The following is a 23,914-nucleotide window of genomic DNA, read 5'->3' as shown; positions in this document are numbered from 1 at the left end:
CGTGGCCACAAAAAGCCAAGGACACAAGGCATAACAGCAGATTTTTGGATTATGAAAGAAAGTGGAGATCAGTATAGACTCTTGGAAACATGCTAAATGTAGATTTGAAAATTCTTAAAGGAGTCATGAGTTCAGATCATAGCTACCCCATTCACAACCAAACCATGCCAGGCAGCCTCCATAATCACTTGTGCATCTCACCAATTTCTAAATAACAGAACCTTCTAATGCCACCTCCAGAGGACCACAGCGTGCAATCCTCACCAACCTTCCCAGTGTTGACTCCAAGGCTTGGTTGGGCAAACTAAGCCGGTAGAAATTTGATGCCTCTGTGACACTTGTTACCTGAGGTGTATCATGTCATCTTTGATAACAGCAGTATATACGTGGCTATCATTTCTTTGGGTGGGGTGGCACTTTCAACACTGCTTCTTTGTGTGACCATAGCCAACATGGACTTCTAGAGGACTGCAAGTCACCAGGCTCTGCCAGTACCTTTTCTATTCTGACAGGCATTACCATAACTTAAGAACCACCACCTCCCCCTCTCCCCCCCCCCCTCCTCCTCCTCCTCCTCCTCCTCCTCCTCCTCCTCCTCATTCTTCTTCTTCTCCTCATTTCCCATTCTCCTCCCGCCCTTGCCATAAAGAGGAAGTGCCTGAGAACCCATCGTTGAGGGAGTTGTGTTCCAGCACAGGAATAATGCCTAACAACAGTGCTGAGACGCAGTGAATGCTGTGATGATATAATCAGGAGAGGTGGGTCTTTAAGGAAATATAAAAATAAAAGGCAGACACAACCTACTCCCTTTCCAAATGCCAGGACAGAATACAGGCCTCAAAGTAAAAGATGCTTGAGTTAAGGAAACACTGGTCACCCTTCCCACAATGTCCCCAAATTATTTTTTAAATAAAAATCGAGGACAAAATTCTAAGCACTTGCCGGGCAGTAGTGGCACAGCCTTTAATCCCAACACTCGGGAGGCAGAACCAGGCAGATCTCTGTGAGTTCGAGGCCAGCCTGGTCTACAGAGTGAGATTCAGGACAGGCACCAAAACTACACAGAGAAACCCTGTCTCAAAAATTAAACAAATAAATAAATAAATAAATAAACAAACAAACAAATAAACAAACAAACAAATAAATAAATCTAAGCACTTATCCTAACCTCTTAATAAAAATGTGTATGCATGTGTGCCTGTGTATGTGTGTGCCCATGTGTTTACCTGTGTCTCTGCGTGTGTGTGTGTGTGTGTGTGTGTGTGTGTGTGTGTGTGTGCGCGCGTGCGTGCGCGCGCATTCTTATGCGGCATTAAGAGAAATGTGCACAGGAGGCAGAAGTATGGTTCAATGCTGGGCTTTAAACTGGATACACAGGAAATGCTTACGCAAGTTGGGCAATCGCCTTATCCAGATGCCGCCTCATTCTCTCTTGACAACACAAAATGCCATCAGTTTCCTACTCAATTGAAAAACAAAACCACAATTAATGTTTCCATTGTGGATATCATCCAAAGTCATCAATGTTCAAACCCATCAATAAAGGAAAATTTTATTTTTTGAAAATCTGTGACATTAAGCATTAAATTTTTTTTTTTTACATCTACTCATTACCTGCATGCCCCATGATAATACAAACCAGTCTTTTCTTATAGGCCTAGAGGGATACTGTGATATGGACCAAGCTGGAGCAGGGAAAATTTTAGTGTTTCGTTTCTACTCTATCTTTGTCTTTAATTAAAACAAAACAAGAACAACAACCAAAAAACCCTAGAATTCTGGTGATGTGCAATTTAACTGATACCTTTTTCCATAACAGCTTTCCTTCAAAAGCAAAGAAAGCCAGTGAAGATGGAGCCCTGGGAGTGTCTCTGTGGCTGTACACACAACACTACCTGGTCCCGCTCTGTGCTTCAAACATCAAAATTGACTTCCACACTGGAGGTCAACCACCTGATGCCATGCTGTGCCCTGTGGCTCAGTTCCTACACTTGAACCACCACCTGTGTTAGCCATGCCACTCACTTGACCAAATGTGTGGCATTTTGAGGCTACAATGATATATACGCTATTTCATAGCATATAAATATTAATTTCCTCCTGAAATGAATATTATTAACATTATAAAATTTGCAAACTCAAATAACATCTTCCAGACATTTTTAATAAGTGTCCATAATAATTTTTATCATTTTCTTTAAGTACAAAGGGGTCATCCTTAATATTTGGTTTGTGGCATTTTAAACTTGAATGCTTTCCCATGACGTTAAACAAGGCTCTGTGAACAATCAGTGTAAACACGTAGACACTGCCAAGGGTCATGCCTGTTTTTAAGGTTTGGCAAATAAAATTAAAATTCCCTTCTGGAAAGCTGCATTTGTCTATAATGGTGAATGGGTCTGCTTTCCTTTGGCACACCAGGTAGCCAGCTAATGTCCAACCCTTGCCCCAAGACAAATAGCCAACCTGCCTGTGTTTGGAGGCTAATAGAAGGATATATTTAATGTTCTTCACATATTTGAAATGTAATCCTTAGCCACATGTGGTGGTAGACATCTGTGGTCTAAGGCACAAGGAAGGCTGAGATGCTCAGGAGTTGAAGTCTAAGGCTAGCCTGGATTACAGAGGAGGAGGCCCCCATCTCAAAACAAAACAAAACAAAAATCAGTTCTTTCCCATCGGATGTGTTATAATTTTATGCATGATGTCTTTATATTGACATAATTTCTAGGATGCTATCAAACACTTTTTGGGTTTCTGTCTTTGTTAATTTGATTATGAAATTTTCTTCACTCTGATATTGTGACTCACCTGTTATCCTCTTCCTTTATTGTTTAAAGTACTGAGTCGGGGGCTGCAGGGCGTTGGGAGCTCAGGCAGTAAAGCAATTCTTTTGCAAGCATCAGGACCTGAGTTTGATTCTCAGGACCCATACAAAGATACCAGACATGATGGCCTGGGGAAGCTGTGACCAGCAGATCCTTGAAAGCTTGCTGGACAGCCAGTCCAACTTCATTGATGAGCTCTGGGCCAATGGGAAGCCCTGCCTCAAAAGAATAAATATTCCAGGGAATGACAGCTGATATTTACTGTGGAATAATCCTTTTGTTCATTGTGAATATGTATTACTCTAATTGGTTAATAAAGAGCTTACTGGCTAGGCAGGATTTTCAGGGCAGAGAGAATGCTGGGAAGAAGAAGAAGGGCGGAGTCCGAAAGTCTTGAGGAGATGTGGAGAGAAGCAAGATGAACATGCCATGGTGAAAGAAGGTACTGCCACATGGCAGAGGGTAGACAAGAAATATGAGTTAATTTAAGTTGTAAGAGCTAGTTAGTAACAAGCCTAAGCTATTGGTGAGCTTCTATAATTAACAATAAGTCTCAGAGTAGTTATTTGGGAACTAGCTTATGGGACACAGAGAAATACCATCTACAGATGTTGTCCTCTGGTCTTTACATGGATGCACATATGTAGACATGTACACTCCTACACACGTATGAACACGCCACATACATGTTTAGACAGTACTGAATATGCCTAAAATGTTAAACCTGCTGTCTGATTCTTAAATGCTCAAGACCAGTGGAGTCAACTAAGAGTTTGCTCTACTTCCCTGTTGTAACAAAGCTCTGGCTGTTCTCACAAATAGTCATGGGATACTAAGAGTCTTAAATTTTTGTATTGTTTAACTTTCCTCTATCTTGATGACATAGAAAGGAGGGGCAGAGGGGAAGGGAGAGAGAGGGAGGAAAGGAGAGGGGGGTATCAAAGGATGCATGGAGTCTTGTCTAGAAAGCAACATGAGAGCACTCTACAGTATGTGCAGTGTGTTTCCATATACAATTTTCACAAACTTAGTGGAAATTACTGGGATTTCCAGTGGGGAAATGCATTTAATAAGACTTAATATTTTTTATCTTTGAACAATAGTTTTTATTGTGAATTCAAATAAATTCGGATGAAGAACAGTAGATGGTTAAAGAAAGAGGAATTTACATGAGCAAGGAAAGACTAAAAATGGGTCCTGTAAAGCTGTCCAGCATTAGCTGACCTGTCAATCTGCATCCATACCTGCAGTGGAGCTATCCAGTCTTAGCTGACCTGTCAATCTGAATTTCTATTGCAGTGGAACTATGGGTGGTGCAGCCATCCCTCCCCCGCCTTGAGATGAATGCTTACAGGAGGTAGTGGGCATGTGCAGAAGGCAGAAGCTGTGGAGGTGGCCTGGGTCCAATGAGTCCATGACCACAGCCGCTGGCATAGCACAGCCACACCTGTAGGAATTGGAAAGTGGGCCTGGGATTCTGGACTCTGCCATGGGGAGGAATAACAGCCAGTGTGTGCCTAGACTTGGAGAGGAGTAGTAGACACCACACTGTGACCTGACTTCCCAGAGAGTCTCAAATTATCAGTGTATGACCTGACAGCTATGTGGTCTCACCAGCAGGACTTTGGGCAAAAGCCGAACAGGAGCTTTGTCTTGGTGACCAGGGAGGCTTGAGTTAAGCCTCCTAATGGAGCAAGTGATCCCTTCACAGCTCATCCCCTGCTGTCACCCACCTCGTATGAACTGTATTCTTAGAACAGTGTTGTGCAGAGTGGGGATGCCATGGTATAGACTATGCAGCCCTTGCCTTTCCATCACCCTGATTGAAAATGTGTTGCCTAGCACTCTGACTGGTACAACTGTAGCTACGCACCTGCTTTGACATCAACCAGCGCTGCTTCAGATGCCAGCTCTGCCACTGGTTTACTGTGTCCAAGGGTGAGTCATAAAGGAAGGGTAAGGACCATGACACTTTCCTGGACTTTTGCACAGAGAGCTAAGTGCTCAGTCCAGAACTCCTTAAACTTTTTTCACTTATAATCTCCTTTGCCTGAGAAATTTTTAGATGATATTAAGTCTACTTACAATAGGTATGCAAATCAAACACTTTGTGTTCATAAATCAAAAAGAAATTTGTTTAAAGCAGTTCTTTGAGCCAGGTGACAGTGGCACACGCCTTTGATCCCAGTATTCAGGGAGGCAAAGGTAGGCAGATCTTTGTGAGTTCGTGGCCAGCCTGGTCTATGCGTGAGTTCCAGGGCAGCCAGGGCTACACAGAGAAACCCTGTCATTCAACCATCATGTTTCCATAAGAGCAGAAAATTATGTCTAGAAAAACATTGTAATTCATGTCATCCGATATCTCAACTCTGAGGTGAGGTTTTAGGCAGCATTCCTGTGGAATGTTGGCGTGCCCATCCCAAAGAGTGCGTGCTGTGTGTTCAGAACCAAGACTGCAGTGAAGTCCCATGGCACAACATGGATGAGCACTTTCAAAGACCTCGGGGTCATTACAAGTTTGGTTTGGAATTAATTTTTGATTTTGAATGTTTAGAACCCTTCCACTGCTGTCAAATGTTTGTGACCCCCGTAAATCCTGTAACACACCCCCAGAGGTGACTGCAACCCACAAGGAAAGAAGCCCACGCTTAGCAGACAGACAGTGTTCCGGGAGGTGGCAAGTCTTCTAGAAGGCATTTTCTCCAAACTTAAACACGCCTTCCTGGATTGAGGAGGGAAGTGCATAAAGCCCAAGATGTAAACAAAACTCGCAAGGTTCCAGGTTCCTGAAAGTCAAGAGACTCACGGAGCCTCTGCAGAAGGTAATTCAGGCAGTGAGATGGCTGGGGAAGAACAGCCAAGCTGCCTTCAAGTTGTGCAGGGAGATCCAAGGAATAGCTTTTGTGTGTCAGTCATCCCCACTGGGCTGGGCTTTTCCAGAATACAGCTGCCTCTGAGCTACCCATGCTCACCTCAGCCACACTACCTGATCTTTCCTTACTCATACTCCAATAGGTAAACCCAATAATCTCAATGGTTCTCTAAAGTACAATTAGGTAGAATCTTTTCTTGGGCTTTTCATCCCTTCCCACATCTAGGATGTGCTGTGACACTCGTTCACGTCTTCCCAGGAAAACTCACACAAGAGGTCATTTCCCTCATGTTAGAACTTAATACTCATGTGAAATTCAGGCTCTCTCTCAGTAACATGACCAGCACCCCAAGAACACTGATGTCCAACTACAGATGTGGACAAGTGCTGGCCTTAGGCTACAGCCTGAATTGTGGATTTAAAATCATTTCATGGGTGTCCTTATTAATCCAGACCCTGTACCCAGGAGGTTGAAACTGTTTGTGTGGTTCTGTGTATTCACATAACTGTGTTTTGGAGGTTCAGAGAGTGTAAAACACCACAGCTGAATAATCTGCTGCAATCCAGCTCCTAAAATCAGACTGCAGTTCCAGTGGAACCTAGATCATGGAAAAATCTCATCTACAAGAGAAGGCCCTTTGATCCCACACACAATGCTCATTACCAGTTTGCATTTTTAGTATTTGCTGATGTGTCCACTAAAGATGACTAGCAAATGGCTAGCCTTTCTGACATGCCTGCTTGTGGGAAACCTTTGGAACCACAGCATGTCTGGACACAGAATCCTAGGTAAGGAGGCCATAAGATAGTACAGATGGTTGGACCTTACCCATATCTTCTTTCTTTGTTGAGATCAGGGTTCTATTCAACCCCCTCTCGGAGCAGTGCCCTCATGGGCTGTGTTGTGCTGAAACAGGCCTGTCTCCCAGACTCATTGCTGTGCATTCCTAATAAACCCTGAAGTCTGAAGTGTTTCTGCTTCTGCAACATGGGAGGGAAGTGAAACTGGCCACTGGGAGCAGGGTCAGAGCCTCAGCTCAGTTCTTGATTAGCAGACCAGGCTTGAGTCCCAGGGCACAGCCCGAACTGGCTGGGTGTGCAATGACTCTCCAGGCACACTTGGCTTCAGAGTTTAAAGAAACACCATGCTATCAGAGACATGGATAGATGTCCTCATGACGGTTCCCCAAGAGAAGCCATTCTGTAAGAGATGGCTGAATACAGCGAGTGTCCCTCATCTGGAATACTTCAGGTCAGGAGCATTTCAGATTTCAGAATGTGGAATATTTGCATAGTTATGGTGAAACATCTTAGGAAATGGGACACAAGTCTAAACACAGAATTCACTTATGTCACAGATACACCTTGCACACAGCCTGAAGGTGATTTAACAAACCTGTATAGTATGTGCCTATGTTTTATCATGAGGTCAGGTATGCAGTTCTCTACTTGTGGGGCAATCTTCATGCTCAAAATGTTTTGATTTTGGAACATTGCAGATTTTGAATTTGGGGGTAGGGATGTTCAGCCTATAATTACTGCTTGTATATAATAGTGAAAGAATCACTGTGTGTGTGTGTGTGTGTGTGTGTGTGTGTGTGTGTGTGTGTTCACTACATTGAATTACAGAACACATTTGAATTAATGAGCTATTACTCTAGTTGCAGGCTTAACATTGAGATAAGATGGCCTCTGCTACTGAGCTGAAAAACATCAACCTCTGATTCAGTGCTCCTTGGTTCTCATAGATAGGTCTACGGGGCACAGATCATATAGACAGCACCACTCACCTATTCAAAGTACACAGCTCAGTGTCTGTTAGTACATCCACCATCAAAACCAAAGTCAGGGCACTTTCATCATCTGGACCCAAGAAGCAACTCTCACCACCAAGCTTTAGCCTCCCATGGGCCTCCTTCTAGACACCCACTAATCTACATGGAGTCGCCAAAGGGATTCTCTACTATGGGATTTCCATTAGGATGTTTTCGCTTTGGGGCTGTTCTGCATACTGTTCCTGTACGTCTTCCCATGCAAGCTTTTCCCTCATGTCATGTGGTTTCCTTTCCCCTTGGGTAGATACTTGGGAGTAGAGTCACTGGATTCTGTAGTGACTCTAATCATTTCTAAAGCACATGCATTGTTCTACATTCCCACCAGCAATGTGCACTGATTCTAATCCCTCCACAGTCTCAGCTTTTATTTTCTGTATAGCCACCACCATCCTAGTGGGCATGAATGAGTCTCATTATGAAAGGTGATTGATATTTTCTTGGTGACTAATGATACTTAGTAGTTTCATGCCTTCTCCTCCTTGGAGAAAAGACTAGAGAACTTGACCATTCTTAAAAATTGGATTATTTGTTTATCTCTAAAATTCTTAATCATTATTTATATAGGCTGGATACAAGACCATAACAGATATATGATATGTGAAGGTTTTTGTTAATGATAATCATCTTTGATGGACCAATTTTCCAGTTTTGGTGATGTATCTTATGTTTTGTAAAATAACCAAAGTTTTACTTTTAGTGTTGTGTCTAAAACACTGCCACCTACTCCAGTGTCAAAATTATTTGTGCACACTTTCCCTGAGCATTTGATCACTTTAACGCTTTAGTCTCCCACCCATTTTTATGTGATGTTTTTGTATGTGAAGAGATGTGAGTTCTTTACTCTTGACATGGACATCCAATTGTCCGAGGACCATTGTTTTGGAGACCATTGTTTTCTCATTGAACTTAAGTTCCATTCCATTGACCTGCCTCCATATGTGTTACACTATCTTACACAATACAATGTAGCAATGCATTTTACTGGGCTGTTAGAATCTTCCAGTTATCTTCTTTTTTCAGTATTATTACAACCCCTGTGAATGCCTCGACTTGTGTATGAATTTTAGGATCAAGGCTGAGACTTTGATAGAAATTATGCTGGATCTGTGAAGTCACCGAGGAAGTATTGCCATCTCAACACAGTCAAATTGTCCCATCTATGAACATGGCATGTCCACTTCCTTAGATCACATTAAGTTTCTTTCACATTTTTTTGTGTGTGTATGTGTGTTGTACGTGAGTATGTGGTACATGCATGCATTTAAATATATATATTTATATATGTGCGCTCACATGCAGAGACCCAAGAAGGACATTGAGTATCCTGTTCCTTGACTGGCCACCTTTTCCTTTTGACGCAGGGTTTCTCACTGAACCTGGAAGCAGGCTAGTGGGCAACGAGCCTCAGTGATCCTCCTGTTTCTACTCATCGCTCTCTCTCCCTGTGGTCATTCCTGGCCTTTTTGTTGATGCTGGGGATCCAAACTCAGTCCGCACACTATGCAAGGGCTTTTACCCACTGAGTGTTCCCCAGCTCTCTTCAACATTTTGAGATGCTTGTTCTTAGCTGCGCCTGTTCATTAAAATTGCCTGGGAAATATTTTTAAAAACTAGTCTCCACTCCAAATCTGAACCAGACTCTCTGTGAATTCAGCCCAGACACCAGGTGGTTCTAACGTATGCTCAGGTTTGTGGGCTCCTCCAACAATAGCAGAAACATTAAAAGATGCCAGGTTTCAAAAAACTTCTTGAAAGTACCAAAGTGTGTTTAATGGGCACCCTGAGGTTAAGCCGTTAAAATGGGCTTCACACTTACTTCCCACAGGACACCTCTGATCAGTGAAAACAATGGGCCAAGGGACAGCTCCTAAGTCCCCTCCCATTTACGGTGGCAAAACAATGACAGATCACTTCATGAATAGTGAGATTCATCAGAGACCAGGAAAGAAGAAAGTGCAGAGTAAGGGCCCATCAAGGCAAAGCCATTTCATTCATGATGCGCAGATCCTAATTACTCCTAGGCAATGAGAGAGTGATGACTTTCATCGTTCTTAATGGAATGGTCATTTCAAAAGTTCAAAATGACGTGAAAGAGAAACACTGATAGACTAGCTCAAAATAATTTCTCATCAGGGATTAAACAAACAAAGAAAAGGTAGTGGGACCCTGAAAATCTGGGGACAGAGAAGATGGGTTCATCACAGCAGAAATCTTGTGATTCTGAGGGGAAAATGGGCTGAGAAATTAGAGGGAGGCACAGTGGAAGGTCCCAGTGAATTTACATCCTCTGGGCATCATCGAGTTGAGGATATTTCCCAGAAGATGGAAAGAATTGGTGATAGTGTACATCAAAGAAAAACATGGGGCGGGAGCGTGTCTGGGAATTGCATAGGACTCGGCTTTCAGAGAAAGAGCTAAGGCTGACAGGAAGGTTCAAGGAGACCATGGCTACAGCCAAGAGCACTCTACCATGAGTAGAAAGAAGTGGACGACAGGGTAGGACAGGCTGGGAAGTGATTGGGGAGGAAGGACAAGCAGATGCTGGCTTTGACCAGTAAATAATAATAATAATTTTAAATCAATTTTTAAATCAAAAATTTTAAAGTTGTTTGGCACAACAGTGGATGTGAAGAACTAGTGTTTAATTTAGTGTCTTAGCCAGGAGCACAGGAGGCCTGAAACTTTAACAGACTGTAGAGATGTTCCTGTAGGTAGTGCGGAACAATGAGAAAATTGAGAAGTAAATCAGATTGAGCAGGTGGAAAGTGCCAGAAAGCTTGAGAGAATTTGTAGAGCAGCATGGGGACACATTGGTTCTAGGGTGGCAGCTGGGCAGTGGACCAAAACTTCCCCAGATGTTTATGCCCTTTGACACCATGGTGGCATTAAGCTACAGAGACCAGAGCCCATGCCTTCCTTGGAGACTAAGCCCATATTGCCAAGTAGTGTGTGGGATAAGTAAACTACCAAACTGTCCGATAAAGGAAGACTGAGCTGTGTTAGTTACCTTTACACTGTGAACTCTGGGAATTGGATAATCAAAATTGTTGCCACGGGGATATGCAGTGATAAGGAAAATGACCTCAGCACCATTTTAAATGAATGAAGGAGCTTTCCCATTCACAAATACTGCATGAGAGCAATCTTGGAGATGCGTGCATGTCAGTGCCATGTGGTCCAGTGGTGTCTATCTAAACATTTTGACAGAATGATTGAAATATTCCAAAATCAACACTGATTTGCATGCAATGGGGCTGCAAACACCTAATCTTTCTTTATTCTTTCCTGTATTTTTAAAACTCTTGGTCAACACACATTACTCATAAAACCAAGAGAATGGACCTTTGCTAGGCATTATAAATTCACTTATAAATGGTTGTAGACAACACCATGGCTTTGTTTCTTCACTTAAGCACACACTTGCAACAAGAAACTTCTCAGTATTGAAGCATTCCCCACCACCCATGCTTACCGTCAGTAGTTCTTTTTCAACTTCGTCGTGAACTAGGTCGATTCCCATTCTCTTCTCTCGGTGAAAGAGACACTCTCGGGCAACCTACAGATCCACAGAGCATAGAACACGTCACAGCAAACTGACAGCAGCTGGGGACAAGAACATCTAGTAACTTGTTTCAAGTAAGTCAACAGGGACTCCCTAGTTGGACTTCTCAAGGCAGGGGGGTTGGTGGGGGGATCTTTGCTGTTACGGAAAGGTGGTGTCTGCTCGAGAAACAAATTGGAAAAAAATAAATAAATCCCAATTCAGGAAACTGACAAAATGAATGCCCATCAGCTAGCAACTAATATAAGTACCCAGCATCAGTTTATTGAAGAGAAACAGTTTGATTACAGGAAACAAAGAATTTGAGATAGCGCTTTTAAATATTTTCTATTGAAAAAAAGTAGAAATGAGCTGGGCAATGGTGGCACATACCTGTAATCCCAGCACTCAGGAGACAGAGGCAGGTGGATCTCTGTGAGTTCGAGGCCAGCCTGGTCTACAAAGTAAGTTCCAGGACAGACACCAAAACTACACAGAGAAACTCTGTTTCGAAAAACCAAAAAAAAAAAAAAAAAAGAAAGAAAAGAATTAAAATACAGAAGACATGATCCAGCCATACTCGCCACTGTCTTATTATTTGGTTGATTTTAATAAATGGAGGCAACAATGTCCTTACAATTGTATACTATTGTTTAGGGTCAAACTAAACATTAGACTGAAGTTTTAAAATGTCCTTCCAGGCAGAGAATGTTAATGATGACAATGGAAAACAGCAACATAAATTGCTAACCATGAATTATGTCAGAGAGGTCATTATGTAGCCGAAATGCCTTCACAAAACCTTTTCCATGACACAAAACTAATGTATGATGTTAAGCTTTTATAAACATCAAATGTGAGCCATATTGGAATGTATTATTGAACCCTAACTGAACACATGTCTACTTTTGAGTAGTACAATTTATATTTACTGGATGAGGAGCTGGTGGATTGTGGGAACCAGGAGTATTTAAGTGGATATCACCACACTGCTTTTCAGGACTCTTCCTCCCACAGCCCCACCAGTGACACACCCAAGTGCACACGCTCAGCCTAAATGTTACGAGTGTCCATTGCTGCAAATGTCAGAAGCTAGAAATGGCCACCTTACTGATTTAACCACCGCTGTACATTTTAACAACCTTCTTCCTAGTAAGTGGTTGTTTGTGGTTTCTCTTTTGAAGTTTATTTCTATGTAACACTGACTCTAATCAGGACCTTCTGATTCTGTTTTGATAGTCCATGTTGTGTCCCACAAGAACACTCAGGCACAGACTGCAGGAGAGAGCTCACATTAGAACCAAGTCAAGGGTTCAGTAATCGTGAAGGGCGGGTGAGGAAAGCAACCAAGAGTCTTGGAGAAATTAAGTCGCAGGCTTTGTGGCTGTGGTTTTCAGGACATTTTCAATCCCTGAGTTGGTCCTGGGGAAGGCACTGGAGGCCTTCTGGGTCTTAACAACCCAGGGTGAATTACTCCAAAAAGATCCTATGTGAGCACCCCCTACCTCCCTGAGGATTCTGGAGCTTGTGTGTATTTGTGTATTTCAGGTTAGTGGAGAGAGAAAGGGACAGAAGAGACACTGGGCATCGATGCCCAACAGACTCCTCAGATCACTAGCCTTGCAGCCCCTTGGGCCTTGCTCTTACACTACAAATACCATGTGACCTCCCGTGAGTACTCCACATGGAGACGACTGGTGTTGGCTGCATTTGTTGAGGTACATACTAATTTATATGCCTTCCCCGGCGTGAGGCATGGAATGCCTTCTTTCTGTGGTGGTGGGCATGAAGGGGTTGGAGGGCCCATGGTGTGGTACAAGGGTCATAGGTGACTGGAGCCCACTCAAAGCCTAATCAGACACCAGCAACTAATCGAGTGCTGCCTGCATGACCATGGCAACCAGCTTACACTCAGCCTCATTGACTGTTTAATAAAGGAATCCTAAACAGATTTATAACAAAGTCTCATCTGATCATTTATGCAATCACAGCAACCAAGGGCTTACTTCATGACACAGACAGAAAATTTTTAATTTTCTTTTTAAAAAACTTTATTTGTAAATGTGTGTATGTGTGTGTGTATGTGTGTGTGTGTGTGTGTGTGTGTGTGTGTGTGTGTGTGTGTAGGTACACACGAGTGCATGTGTGCACGTTTGCATGTGCCTGTAGGTATATATGTTTATGTGTATGCATGTACACACATGTGTATATGTGCATATATTTGTGTGCAGGTATATGTATGCATATATGTGTGTTTGTGTGTGTATGCAGGTTTCTCTGTGTGTATGTGTGTGTGCATGCATGTGTGTGTATGTAAATGTCAAGTCTTGAGTGTTGTGCTTCCTCAGATACCATCAACCTCATTCTGAAACAGAGTTTCTCATTGGCCTGGAACTCACTGATTAGGTTAGGTTGGCTGGCCAGTGACCCCCTGTAATCCCCCCGCCTCCACTTCCTCAGTGCTAGGACTGCCAGCATGTACCACGTCTTGATGTTTCATATGGGTCCTGGGGATCGACCTCAAGTCTTCCTACTTGCAAGGCAAAAGTCTCACCAGATGAGCCATCTGCCCCGCTCCATTAAAATTAAAAGTTTCTCAAACAAATATTTTCTTCCATTTTCATCTTAACCTAGAACCTGCAAAGATTAGGCCAGCCTCTTAAAGAACTAATAAGATGACACATTGAACTGAAAACATGGCGTTTCTTTCGTCTGCTTTGCTTTCGGAGTTCGCTCAGGAACTCACTATGTGTCATAGGAGTAAAATGGCAAAGGTTGGCCATTTACCGATCCCACTTACAAGTTTATGGATGCGTGTGTCTCTACGATAACAGAACTGCAGCACCTTTCACCCCAACTCCCATCCTTACCTGCAGAGGGGCTTCCGTCTCCGTCAAAGCCCTCTCCAGCCTTTTCTTAATCTCAGTAAGTGCATTTGTCTCTCCAATCATTTCATCCAACTCATGCGTGATTTCAGATTTCCAAAATGCTATGTCATTGACACGCTCTCCCAAGTTTTGGGTAGTGGCTGTCTGGGTCTTCCGGATTTGCTGGTATTTGTCTTGAATGAGGCGAGATGTGTCCACTCTGAGTCTCTCTGAATTATGCCGTGAGCTATTAGACTCTTGGTAGTTGACTAAATTGGACCGATACCAGTCATCAGGAGTATACCTTGTGAAGAGGGTGGTTCTGTTGGACATGAAGGGGAGCATAGTGCTCTCACACACTCTCTGAGCTCTCGTGCAGTATGGGGCCAAAGTTGGATAGTTGGAGGCCGTTTTGTAGTATGTGTTCGGTTTCCATGGCAGGCTCAAGCTGTGTGCCAGATTACGATGGGGAAAGCGGTCCCGATAGCTCGACGTCATGGTACCAATGGTTGGTAGAAAACTGGTTGGTGCTGGTTGCGGGCGGGCATAAGTAGCCGTTAACGTAGAACCTAAAAGCTCCATGGTGCCCAAGCACAATTTGAAAATCTCTCCTGCAAAGGAGGGATGGAAGGAAGGAGAGAGGGAACAAGGAAAGGAGAGAATATCATATTATTTAATCTTATGTAGCATACCCATAGAAGATTACATTAGATATAGTACCAGCTGTGGTGCTCCCGGGCTCCTTAGATACCTGTTCTTACATCATCAGTATTTCTTGGTGATAATTTCAAAAAATTTTCCATCCCTGTGTCTCTAAAATGTATGAAGGTAGTAAGTTTCTATATTGGCCATTTGAATTTTTGAAATTCAAATGTTTTAAAATAAAAGACTAATAATATTGAGTGCAAACTCAAATCAGGAGTGTGCCTTTGTGTTTAAACAGATAGTTAACTATACACTTAAACGATTCAAATCCTACCCCTGCTGTATGACAATGGGGCAGATTCACCTTCTGCAGCTTCGTCTACAAGTCCAAGGGATCAATACCAGCACTCTCTTCTTTGGATTGTTGGAGCAGCCCTGCAGGAAGCACCTCCTTGGCAGGACTCCCCTGCTCCATCATGCCCTACTAATAAACATGCAGCGGGTGGCCTTGGGGAGGCTGGTGTGCAGAAATTTCAATGAGAGTATGAGACACCTCCTCTAAGAGCCTCCAACATAGAAACTGTTGACCAGCCACATGGCTAGAAGGGATATCTGGGATGAGCTTGGGCCAATAATTGTTAACTGTTAAATTACCAGTGGAAAGGAGTAAATGATATCAAAGTGAATCTCCCTTCTCCCCTAAAAGTCCACTAACTACTCAGACGGAGTCACTGTGGATGGCTCGTTATTGGTTGTAGTGTTTCAAATTATTCCATTTGCTTGTAGATATGTGTTATCTATGTACTATAAACATCTACTGATGTGTCACTTATATGTGCAGAGCTTTTTAAATACAAAACACTGAATTACTGGGTTATACTAATCACAGTATGTATTATTCTAGAATGTACTTTGTTTTTTGTTTTTTGTTTTTTAATCTAGCGCTCCTGGGAAGACCAGGACACCATATACTGTGACACACTTTTTGGAATGTAAGTATAATTCTGCTGGGGACATAATGTCTATAGACCTGTTGCTAAAAAGAGAAGAATGAAGTCATATTCAATTTGATGCACTATGCTGATAAAAAGAAAGATTAAATAGCTATATACTAATGCCTTTCAACCAAAACCACAGAATAACTGATTTGTAGAACTGTGTCGACCACATCATAGAAAAGCTGCTTGTGCCAGAGTGGCCCAGGTAACACTTCCCCTGCCCTGTCTGCTGAATCCTACTTTCCTTTTGTTCCTGGTCACTTTATCCTGGCAACTCTTTACTTCAGTTTGACACTTTAAACATTGCTTTTCTTAAAAAACAAGTTCAAAGCAACTTGAGGTGCTGGGGACCTTAAGGCTGCCTTCCTTCTAACATGTTTCCCTTGTCATATCCATATCCAAAAATAACAGTTTTCTTCTAGAAAGAAAAAAAAAAACCAACTTTCTATTTGGCTTTGGTTAAAGCTTGACAATAAAGGATCCCAAATCCAGAGGGTCACTTGGTGCTCTGACAGTGGAATTTGAAGGGCGGCCTACCACATGGATTTTTCTAACACCTGCAATGTTGACATCTTGAGATATCACAATCCAAAATTGTCACAAATGAAACCACACAGCCATGGAAATGCAGGTTCATAAGCAATATGAAACACATGGACTGAGAAAAAGCTACACAGAGAGAACTTTGTTTTCGGGAAGGGATGGCTGAGGATCTGGACTGATGGACAGGATGTAGATTCACGTGTGGTGATGAGTTCCAAAAAACCAAGTATGTTATAACCACAACTGGAACTCCAGCCATCTTTAAAGCCACCCAGGAAGTTGGAATGAAAATCATCCCTTGGTGATGTTTTACCAAATTTCTCCACCATCATGTAATCTGGGCTGTTATTGGTAAAGAAATCTGAAAGTATCATGGCCTAAGGAAAGTTTAAAACTCAAACAGGATTCCTACTTACAGCCCATGGTAGACTAGTCAAAATTGTCCAGCTAAAAACCTGGATCCAATACATGGGACAGCGCCTCTCCACACACTGGTCTACAGGCAACACGGAGCAAATAACGAGGGAGCCCTCGGATTGTTGCACCATTGTGCTTGGAGGCAATTTCCAGATCACTGTGGGAAAAACACATGAAATGGACCAGGGCTTGGCAGGCTCTCTGTATTGAGGAAGTGACCAGACTCTAGAGAAGCCTCAACAGCCAGAAGTTGTCAAGCAGAACTGGAGAAAACGGAAGCTACGCAAAGACCGCTTAGAACCCACACAGGGATGCATGTGAGCCTCTAATTAGGCATCATCTGCACATGCATCCAGGGACCCTCCTCAAACTTTGCCAAACCCCAGGGGCGGGGTTGTTAGCTGAACTATTTCTAGAGTATAAAGGTCGGGATGCGCTTTGAACTTAGGTGAGCAAGATTAGAATCTATCGTGTTCCCAGAGGCAGCCAGTGAAGATGTTAGAGAGGTCACACATTTGAAGTCCCTGAGGTGAAAACACTTAGGATTGAACATGAGAAGTCAGGCATGGGGTCAGGTTTGCTGCCTGGTCCCTGGTTGGTAGTGCTGCTTTGGGAGGTTGTAGAAACATTTAGGATGCAGATTCCAGCTGGAGGATGTAAGCCACCAGGGGCAAGTCCTTGAGGGTGTGTCACCCTTGGCTGCTTGACACACTCTCAGCTTGCTGGTTGGCCATGGACAACAGCCCTTCCGAGCCACACTCTCCTGGCTACCTTCCCGCTCATGGGGCCAAGCAGGCACCCTCTGAAACCCTGAGCCCAAATTCATCTTCTCTCTCTAACTAGTTCTTGTCTGATAGATATTCCATCACGATGCAAAGGCAAGAATAGTGTACTGAGGACTCATTTGGGCAAAACCTGAGGACAGGTCTCTGGGTGATCAGATTGACCCACAAGTGACTTGGTTGCCTGACAACATCAAGACACTCAACCGTGCCGCCTCGCAGTGTCCAGCATCTGGTCAAAAATCACCTATCTACTAACAGGCAGAAAATACGGGCCACAATTGAGGAGGATCAGTCTGTAGGGGCAAGTCTGGAAACGGCAGGAAGGTTGGAGCAAGAACAATGATAGGAAGAGAGAGCCGGGACTCTGGCAATCCAACAGGCAGGACCAATGCAGACAGTATGTCCTCAGCCTAGCATATGGGGCCAACAGCAGATTGGACACTTAAGCCCTGTTAACCGGAAACAGAGGGTTTCTTTAACTGAAAGAAAAAACGAAAACCGAAGTGGCAGTGTGCAGGCACAGGAACTGGGCCTTTGTGACGTTATAGGAGAGGGACCAGATGCTGGAGGAAATAACTGAATACCTTCCACACGTGATGGAAACTATCGTAGTCTCTAGATGGCTATAAAAGTACAGAAATTCCAAAAACTGAACAAAGATAAACACAGATACACACACAGGCATACACATACCCTAGTGCCACCCCAAGGCTCCATCCAAATTTAATTGCGGGAAGCCAGGCCAAAAGAAAAAGCTTAGACTCAGAGAACACAGCAACAGCACGACAAGTAGAGAGAATAAGTCTAAGAAGGAACGTAGGAGTGTCAGGAACTACTTGGGCCAGACAGCAGTTTCCCCTAATGTTTCTTTTGTGGTGCCTGGCATCAAACCCGTAGTCTTTCCCATGCTAGGCAAGCATTCCAACAACTGAGCTGCATGCTAGCCATGAACAGAGTCTTTAAATGGCTGGAAGAAAGCGTGAGGCAGAAATTCTCTAGCAAGTGAAATGTCCCCCGGTCTAGCTTGCTTTCCGTGGCTGTGGTAACACCATGACCAAAGGCCACTTGGGGAGGAAAGGGCTTATATATCCTGATTATCATCTGTCAGTTGATGGAAGCTGTGGTAGGAACTCAAGCAGGAGCAGAGGCAGGAACCACAGAGGAAGGCTGCTGACTGGCTTGTTCTCCATGGCTTACTCAACTTATTTTTCCAACACAACTCTGGACCATCTGCTCAGGGATGAAAATGCCCACAGTGGACTGGACCACCTCACATCCACTAGTACTCAAGAAAAATGCCCCACAGCCTTGCCTCCAGGCTAATCTGATGGAGGTGTTTTCCCAAGGTTTCCTCTTCCCAGACGACCTACCACTGTGTCCAACTGACAAAAACAAACACAAAAGCCCAACCAATGCATCCCTCAAAAGAGTAAGGCAAGAGACAAGATTTTCAAAGAAAAGCCAAAAGGATTCACCAGCAACAGGCTTGCAAAGGAACTTACTCAGGCAAAGGGGATTATCCCAGATGGAGCCTTGGATCCAACACAAAGAATGAAGAATGCCAGAAATGGCGAGGATGTGTGCTAGCATTTTAAAAACTTTTCTAACTTTCAAGTTTCTTTAAAGGATGGTTGCTTAAGGCAAAAATAATAAAGGTATTGTATAACTTATCAAATAGAAGTAAACTATATAAGAACACAGCTGGAGAGTTTGGGGAAAAGTATACTATTTTAAGGGTTGTATGGTTGAAATGAATGATAGAAGTGAAACATAGCCTGCAATATATTAAAATACACACCAATAGAAAGAGGACAAATTAAGAATGGAAGAGGAATATTACCACCAAATGAGCAAACATGAAAAAGCTAATAAGGCAACAACACTCCCAACTTTATGCTGACAGTGGGCCACACAGGCACAAGAGCTGGCTCAGATGATAAAGGTGCTTACAACCAAACCAGATGAGCTAAATTCAACTCAAATGTGTGTGACCGCATGTGTGTGCAGGCACGTGGAGACTGGAAGTTGATGCTGACATGGGATGCCCTCTTCGTTTACTCTCCATGAATTGAGAAGGGGTCCCTTGCTGAACCCTGGGCTCTCCAATACCAGCTAACCCAGATTACCAGCTAGCCAGGATCCTCTGTCTCCACACACCCTAGCCCAGTGCTGTAGGAACCATCACACCTGCTCAGCCTTGATGTGGGTTCTAGGGATCCGATCCTCATCATGCACAGCGAGTACTTACTCCACTAAGCCACCTCTCCAGCCCAAGGAAAGGTTTTAAAAGATGCAAATGACCAAAACTGACTGAAGAAGAGACTGACAACCCACAGAGCCCTATGGTAATCAAATGGGATGTATAATTTATAACCTTTTCTCAAAGAAATTTTCAGTCCCAGATGGTGTCACTGGTGAAGTCTGTTATAGTATGGATTGAAATGTCCCCTGTAGGCTCCCATTTTTGACCCTTGGTTCACAGCTGGCTTCACTGTTCTGGAAGATGGTGAAACTTTTCAGGGGGTGGAGCATCTCTTGAGGAAGTGAGTGTCTGGAGAGTTATATGACCCCACTCGTTTCCTGTGGGTGTTTTCTTCCTGAATGCATACAAATGTGCAATGTGACTGGCTGCCTCATTTCTCCCTGCCATGATGGGCAACACCCCCTCAAACTGTAGCCCAAATCAATGCTTCCTCCCTTAAATTACTTCTGGCCTAGTATTTGGTCACAGACACAAGAAGAGTCATAATATCTACCAAACTTTAATTTGGGATATTTAAAAAAAACAAAGTATGGTCTGGAACTCATGGTTCTCCTGCCTCATACTCTTGAGTGCAGACATGCCTAACATCTATCATACTTTTAAAGAACTAGTACCCTCAGTTTTCAAAATACCCTGGATGAATTTGCTGATTGTGCCTTTTACAGAGTTAGCTCTCCAAATTATCAGTCACTCTCTATGCATGTATGTGCAACATTTAGTAAGATTGTTAACACTGTATTTATCTCATATCTACAAGGATATTCAATCAGTTCTTTGGGAAAATGACTGAAAGTATCCATGGAAATCATTCTGTAGACCATTCAACTGGGGTTTTTGTTGTTGTTCTTATTGTTTGTTTTTAAATTAAACTTTGGGCCAGATGTGCTGTTCATGCTTTTTAATCCCAGCACTCAGGAAGCAGAGGCAGGTGGATCTCTGTGAGTTTGAGACCAGCCTGGTCTACATAGCAAGTTCCAGAACAGCCAGAACTCAAATAAATAAATAGATTTTTAAAATATTTTTTGTAACCACCAAAGAACATTTGAATAAATGAGAGAGGTGCTACAATGTTAAACTGTGTTGGACTTTATTCATTTGATGTATGGTCAACAGGTACTAACATACTGAAAATGCTATCATGATCATCTATACATATTAATTTGCTAAAGATAGAACCAAACCCAAAGAGAATACAAGTACTTGAAAGATCCATTTGCAATTCAGAAGATGGGCTTGACTCGAATGGATGTATTTTATCAGCACATTTTAGTCAAGATTTTAGGATCATAAATATTTAAAACATGAGCCTATAAAACATCTTCTCCAGAAGACCCACGTGTAGAGACTGTATCGCTTTGTTCCACACATGGCTTCAGATCAGCAGCAGCCATGAGCTTGAAATCCTCACATTCAGACCCTCAGGTCCACTAGTGGCTAACACAGTGTCTGTCACATAGGACCAGAAACACACAATAAATACCACAGTTAATGAGGCCATCTCTTCAGATCCTATAAAGCTGTCACCTTTTAAGCAAACACCAAAATTAGAAGCAATGGCTTGTATTTCAGTATGAAACATTGCAACTTCAAGGTTAAATAAAAAACATAGGGAAGAATTAATTATCTGTAAACAAACAAAAAATGCAGAATAATTCTTGTCAGTGGCAGGATTCTAGGATACTGGAAAGGATCCAGTTACACTCCCAGTTACTTTTGGTTTTGTTTTGTTTTGTTTTGTTTTGTTTTGTTTTTTGAGACAGGGTTTCCCTGTGTAGCTTTTCGCCTTTCCTAGAACTCACTCTGTAGCCCATGCTGTCTTCAAACTCACAGAGACCAGCCTAGCTCTGCCTCCTGAGTGCTGGGATTAAAGGTGTGCACCACCACCACCACCACCACCACCACCACCACCACCACCACCACCACCAGGCTCTGTCTCCAGTATTTTTAAGGGAACAAACTAAAAGCCTATTGCAAATTCATAGCACACTTGATACAGAGTGTCTGTTACATATCATTACATAAACTTAAAGCAACACCATGTGTTGGCATCTAGATAGATATATCATGATTAAAGTATAAAATACTCAGAGTAGAAGGAAACACTAAATTCTGGTAGGCGACTGCCCTGGGGAAGGAGAGGGCTGTGCTTGTAACAGTTTAAGGAGTGGATGGGGTGACTTGGCATACAGATGCTGCTTACTGAACTATTGTGTGAAATATTTCATTTATAAAAGGAATAGACTATTTTACCAGATTCCTCAAATACTTTACTTGTCAATAAAACAATTTCCTGTCAGCAAGAACCAAGCAAAGGAATGTTCTTCGGTTCTCAAGTGTTTGCTTATTGCTCCATAAGCACCAGGAATGGTATTGAGGGGCTTGGTTTTAAGCACCAAAATACAAGGAAGTTTTAACCTGAAAGTGGCCCCGGGACAAGGAGTGCCAGAGGATACCAGCCTTGGTTTGGATTTCAGACATGTGTCTTCCTCTGGGTCTCTTGGAAGCCAGGACTGAGAAAGCACCGTGAGGAGGGAATGGCTACACCCTGGAGAAGCAGGTGAGAAAGAGAATGAATGCCCCCTCCCTGGACCTTGGGGCGGAGCAGCGGCCCAGGCCTGCCTGGGGACCATGGGTGAGACAACCAGGACAACCCAGGTCACCCTTCCTAGACCACTCACCTAGGCGTGCAGTCGACCTTCAGCCTCCCTAGAGGCCGGATCGCCCCGCCCCCTTGTGACCTCAAACCGTGGACCACTCAACGGCAGCCAAGGTCCCCCTCAGGGAGCGGATTGGGCACCAGCGAGGTAGCCCCGCCCTAGGCGGTTGCTATGGACGCTCACGCGCATAGTAACCGTGCTGGGATAGTGGTGCAGGGAGACTGAGGGGTCCTGGAGACACTGGAACTTAGGGTTCACCCCAAGGCGCACTAGCTGCCTTTGGGATCTTCCTTCTGTTAAGTTTTCAGTAAACACAATATTTCTGCAGGCACTGGTCACGTGTTTTTCTTAAATGTCCATCGCTGCCACCTCCTTCCAGGCCCTAATAGAGGTCCTTTTAGCAAGTGGGGAGACCGCGACTGTAGATGTTCATTGGTCTAACAGTCACACTTAGTGGCAGAACTAGCCCTAAAATGCAGACTTGGAGAGTTTAATACCCCCCTGAGGTGGCGTCCCAGCTGTACCAGCCCCCAAAACTCACACTTGCAACTGGTAACAAAAGCTTCTGGTTAATCACTCTTGATGTTTCTTGTGCACACTCCCAAGATGAGGAAGCTCACCCAAGGGACCTTATGACATGATACTAGGCCTTCAGGGGGAAGGGGGAATCGGGAAGTGGGTCCTCAGCTTTGCCCATTCAGAAACTTGGTTGTATCAGAGGCTGAGGCCAACTGAAATAAGAACCTGAAGAGGGATAGCTAGAATGACATCAGCAAGGTGCACATTAAGTGACTCCAGCTTTCTGACAATGCAAATAAGCCCAGAATGTTTTCCTCGAGTGTGTGTGGGGGAGGGGGTGCAGGGCTACAAAGAACAGCTGAAGGTCCAGTGCTTACACATGGAGGCCCCTGTCCCTGTATCCCACCCAGGACTGAAACGCTAGCCTTCTCTTTTTCCCTACAGGTAACTCCAGATCCTAATTCAAGATGCCTCTCTTGAATCTACCGTTTTTCATTCTTTTCCTCTCAAGATGCCATCAGCATCCTTGATTCTCAGGACTCAGAATGGTCCTTGGTGATGCTGCCACAAGCTGCCACCAACATAGTATGTTGGTTCTTGGTGCCAGAAAGCCAGAAATGTCTGAACCAAATGTAACTGAGATCTCTTGAAGATGGGCCAGTCTTAATGGTTTGTACTGCACCTTCTTCAATGGACCACACTATGGTGCTGACCCAATATTAGTCACCTTGTGTCTGATTTTAAAAGAAACAGGTGAAATCATAGCACAAAATTTCCTGGGTTAAATTGATCAACCTATTCACGGTGGGAGGGGGGGATGATTTAAAAAAAAAAACAAAACATACGTCAGATACCCTTTATACAATTGTCAAACGTTTGCCAGAATTAAAAGGTAATTATCTTCCTTGCACCTTATCATTCTTGCCACAAAGAGGTCCTTGGCCAGTATTTGTGACTTGGAAGCACAGATGCCATGTGTAGCAGAGAAGACTTACTGGAGATTTCGATGCAGACAGGGCTGATCGAGGCAACTTCTCCACTTTGCTTGAGGAGCACACTGCTTGAGGCCAGATATATGACTTCCTTCCTCTGTCCCGCTGTCACCAGACTTCCTCTCTAGTCACTCTGGGGCTTCCTCACTCAG

The 23,914-nt window shown here is 43.5% G+C and overlaps 1 protein-coding gene across 1 annotated transcript in view; it reads right to left on the bottom strand.

Annotated features, from left to right (window-relative positions):
- Positions 1–22,392, bottom strand: part of Tekt3 (tektin 3) — a 41,214-nt gene extending 18,822 nt beyond the window's left edge. Inside the window, exons 1-4 of the mRNA XM_036198191.1 lie at positions 22,273–22,392; positions 13,947–14,554; positions 11,008–11,091; positions 1,389–1,459 (exon numbers count right to left, since the gene is read on the bottom strand). Of these exons, the coding sequence (XP_036054084.1) occupies positions 1,389–1,459; positions 11,008–11,091; positions 13,947–14,525 (734 nt within the window). The 5' untranslated portion in view covers positions 14,526–14,554; positions 22,273–22,392. The remainder of the gene's footprint in view (positions 1–1,388; positions 1,460–11,007; positions 11,092–13,946; positions 14,555–22,272) is intronic.
- Positions 22,393–23,914: the final 1,522 nt, after the last annotated feature.

The sequence above is a fragment of the Onychomys torridus genome, chromosome 8 (assembly GCF_903995425.1).
Source record: "Onychomys torridus chromosome 8, mOncTor1.1, whole genome shotgun sequence".
In the NCBI taxonomy this organism is placed as follows: Eukaryota; Metazoa; Chordata; class Mammalia; order Rodentia; family Cricetidae; genus Onychomys; species Onychomys torridus.
The sequence above is the reverse complement of the archived record's forward strand: the minus strand, read 5'-3'. Positions and strand labels throughout refer to the sequence as shown.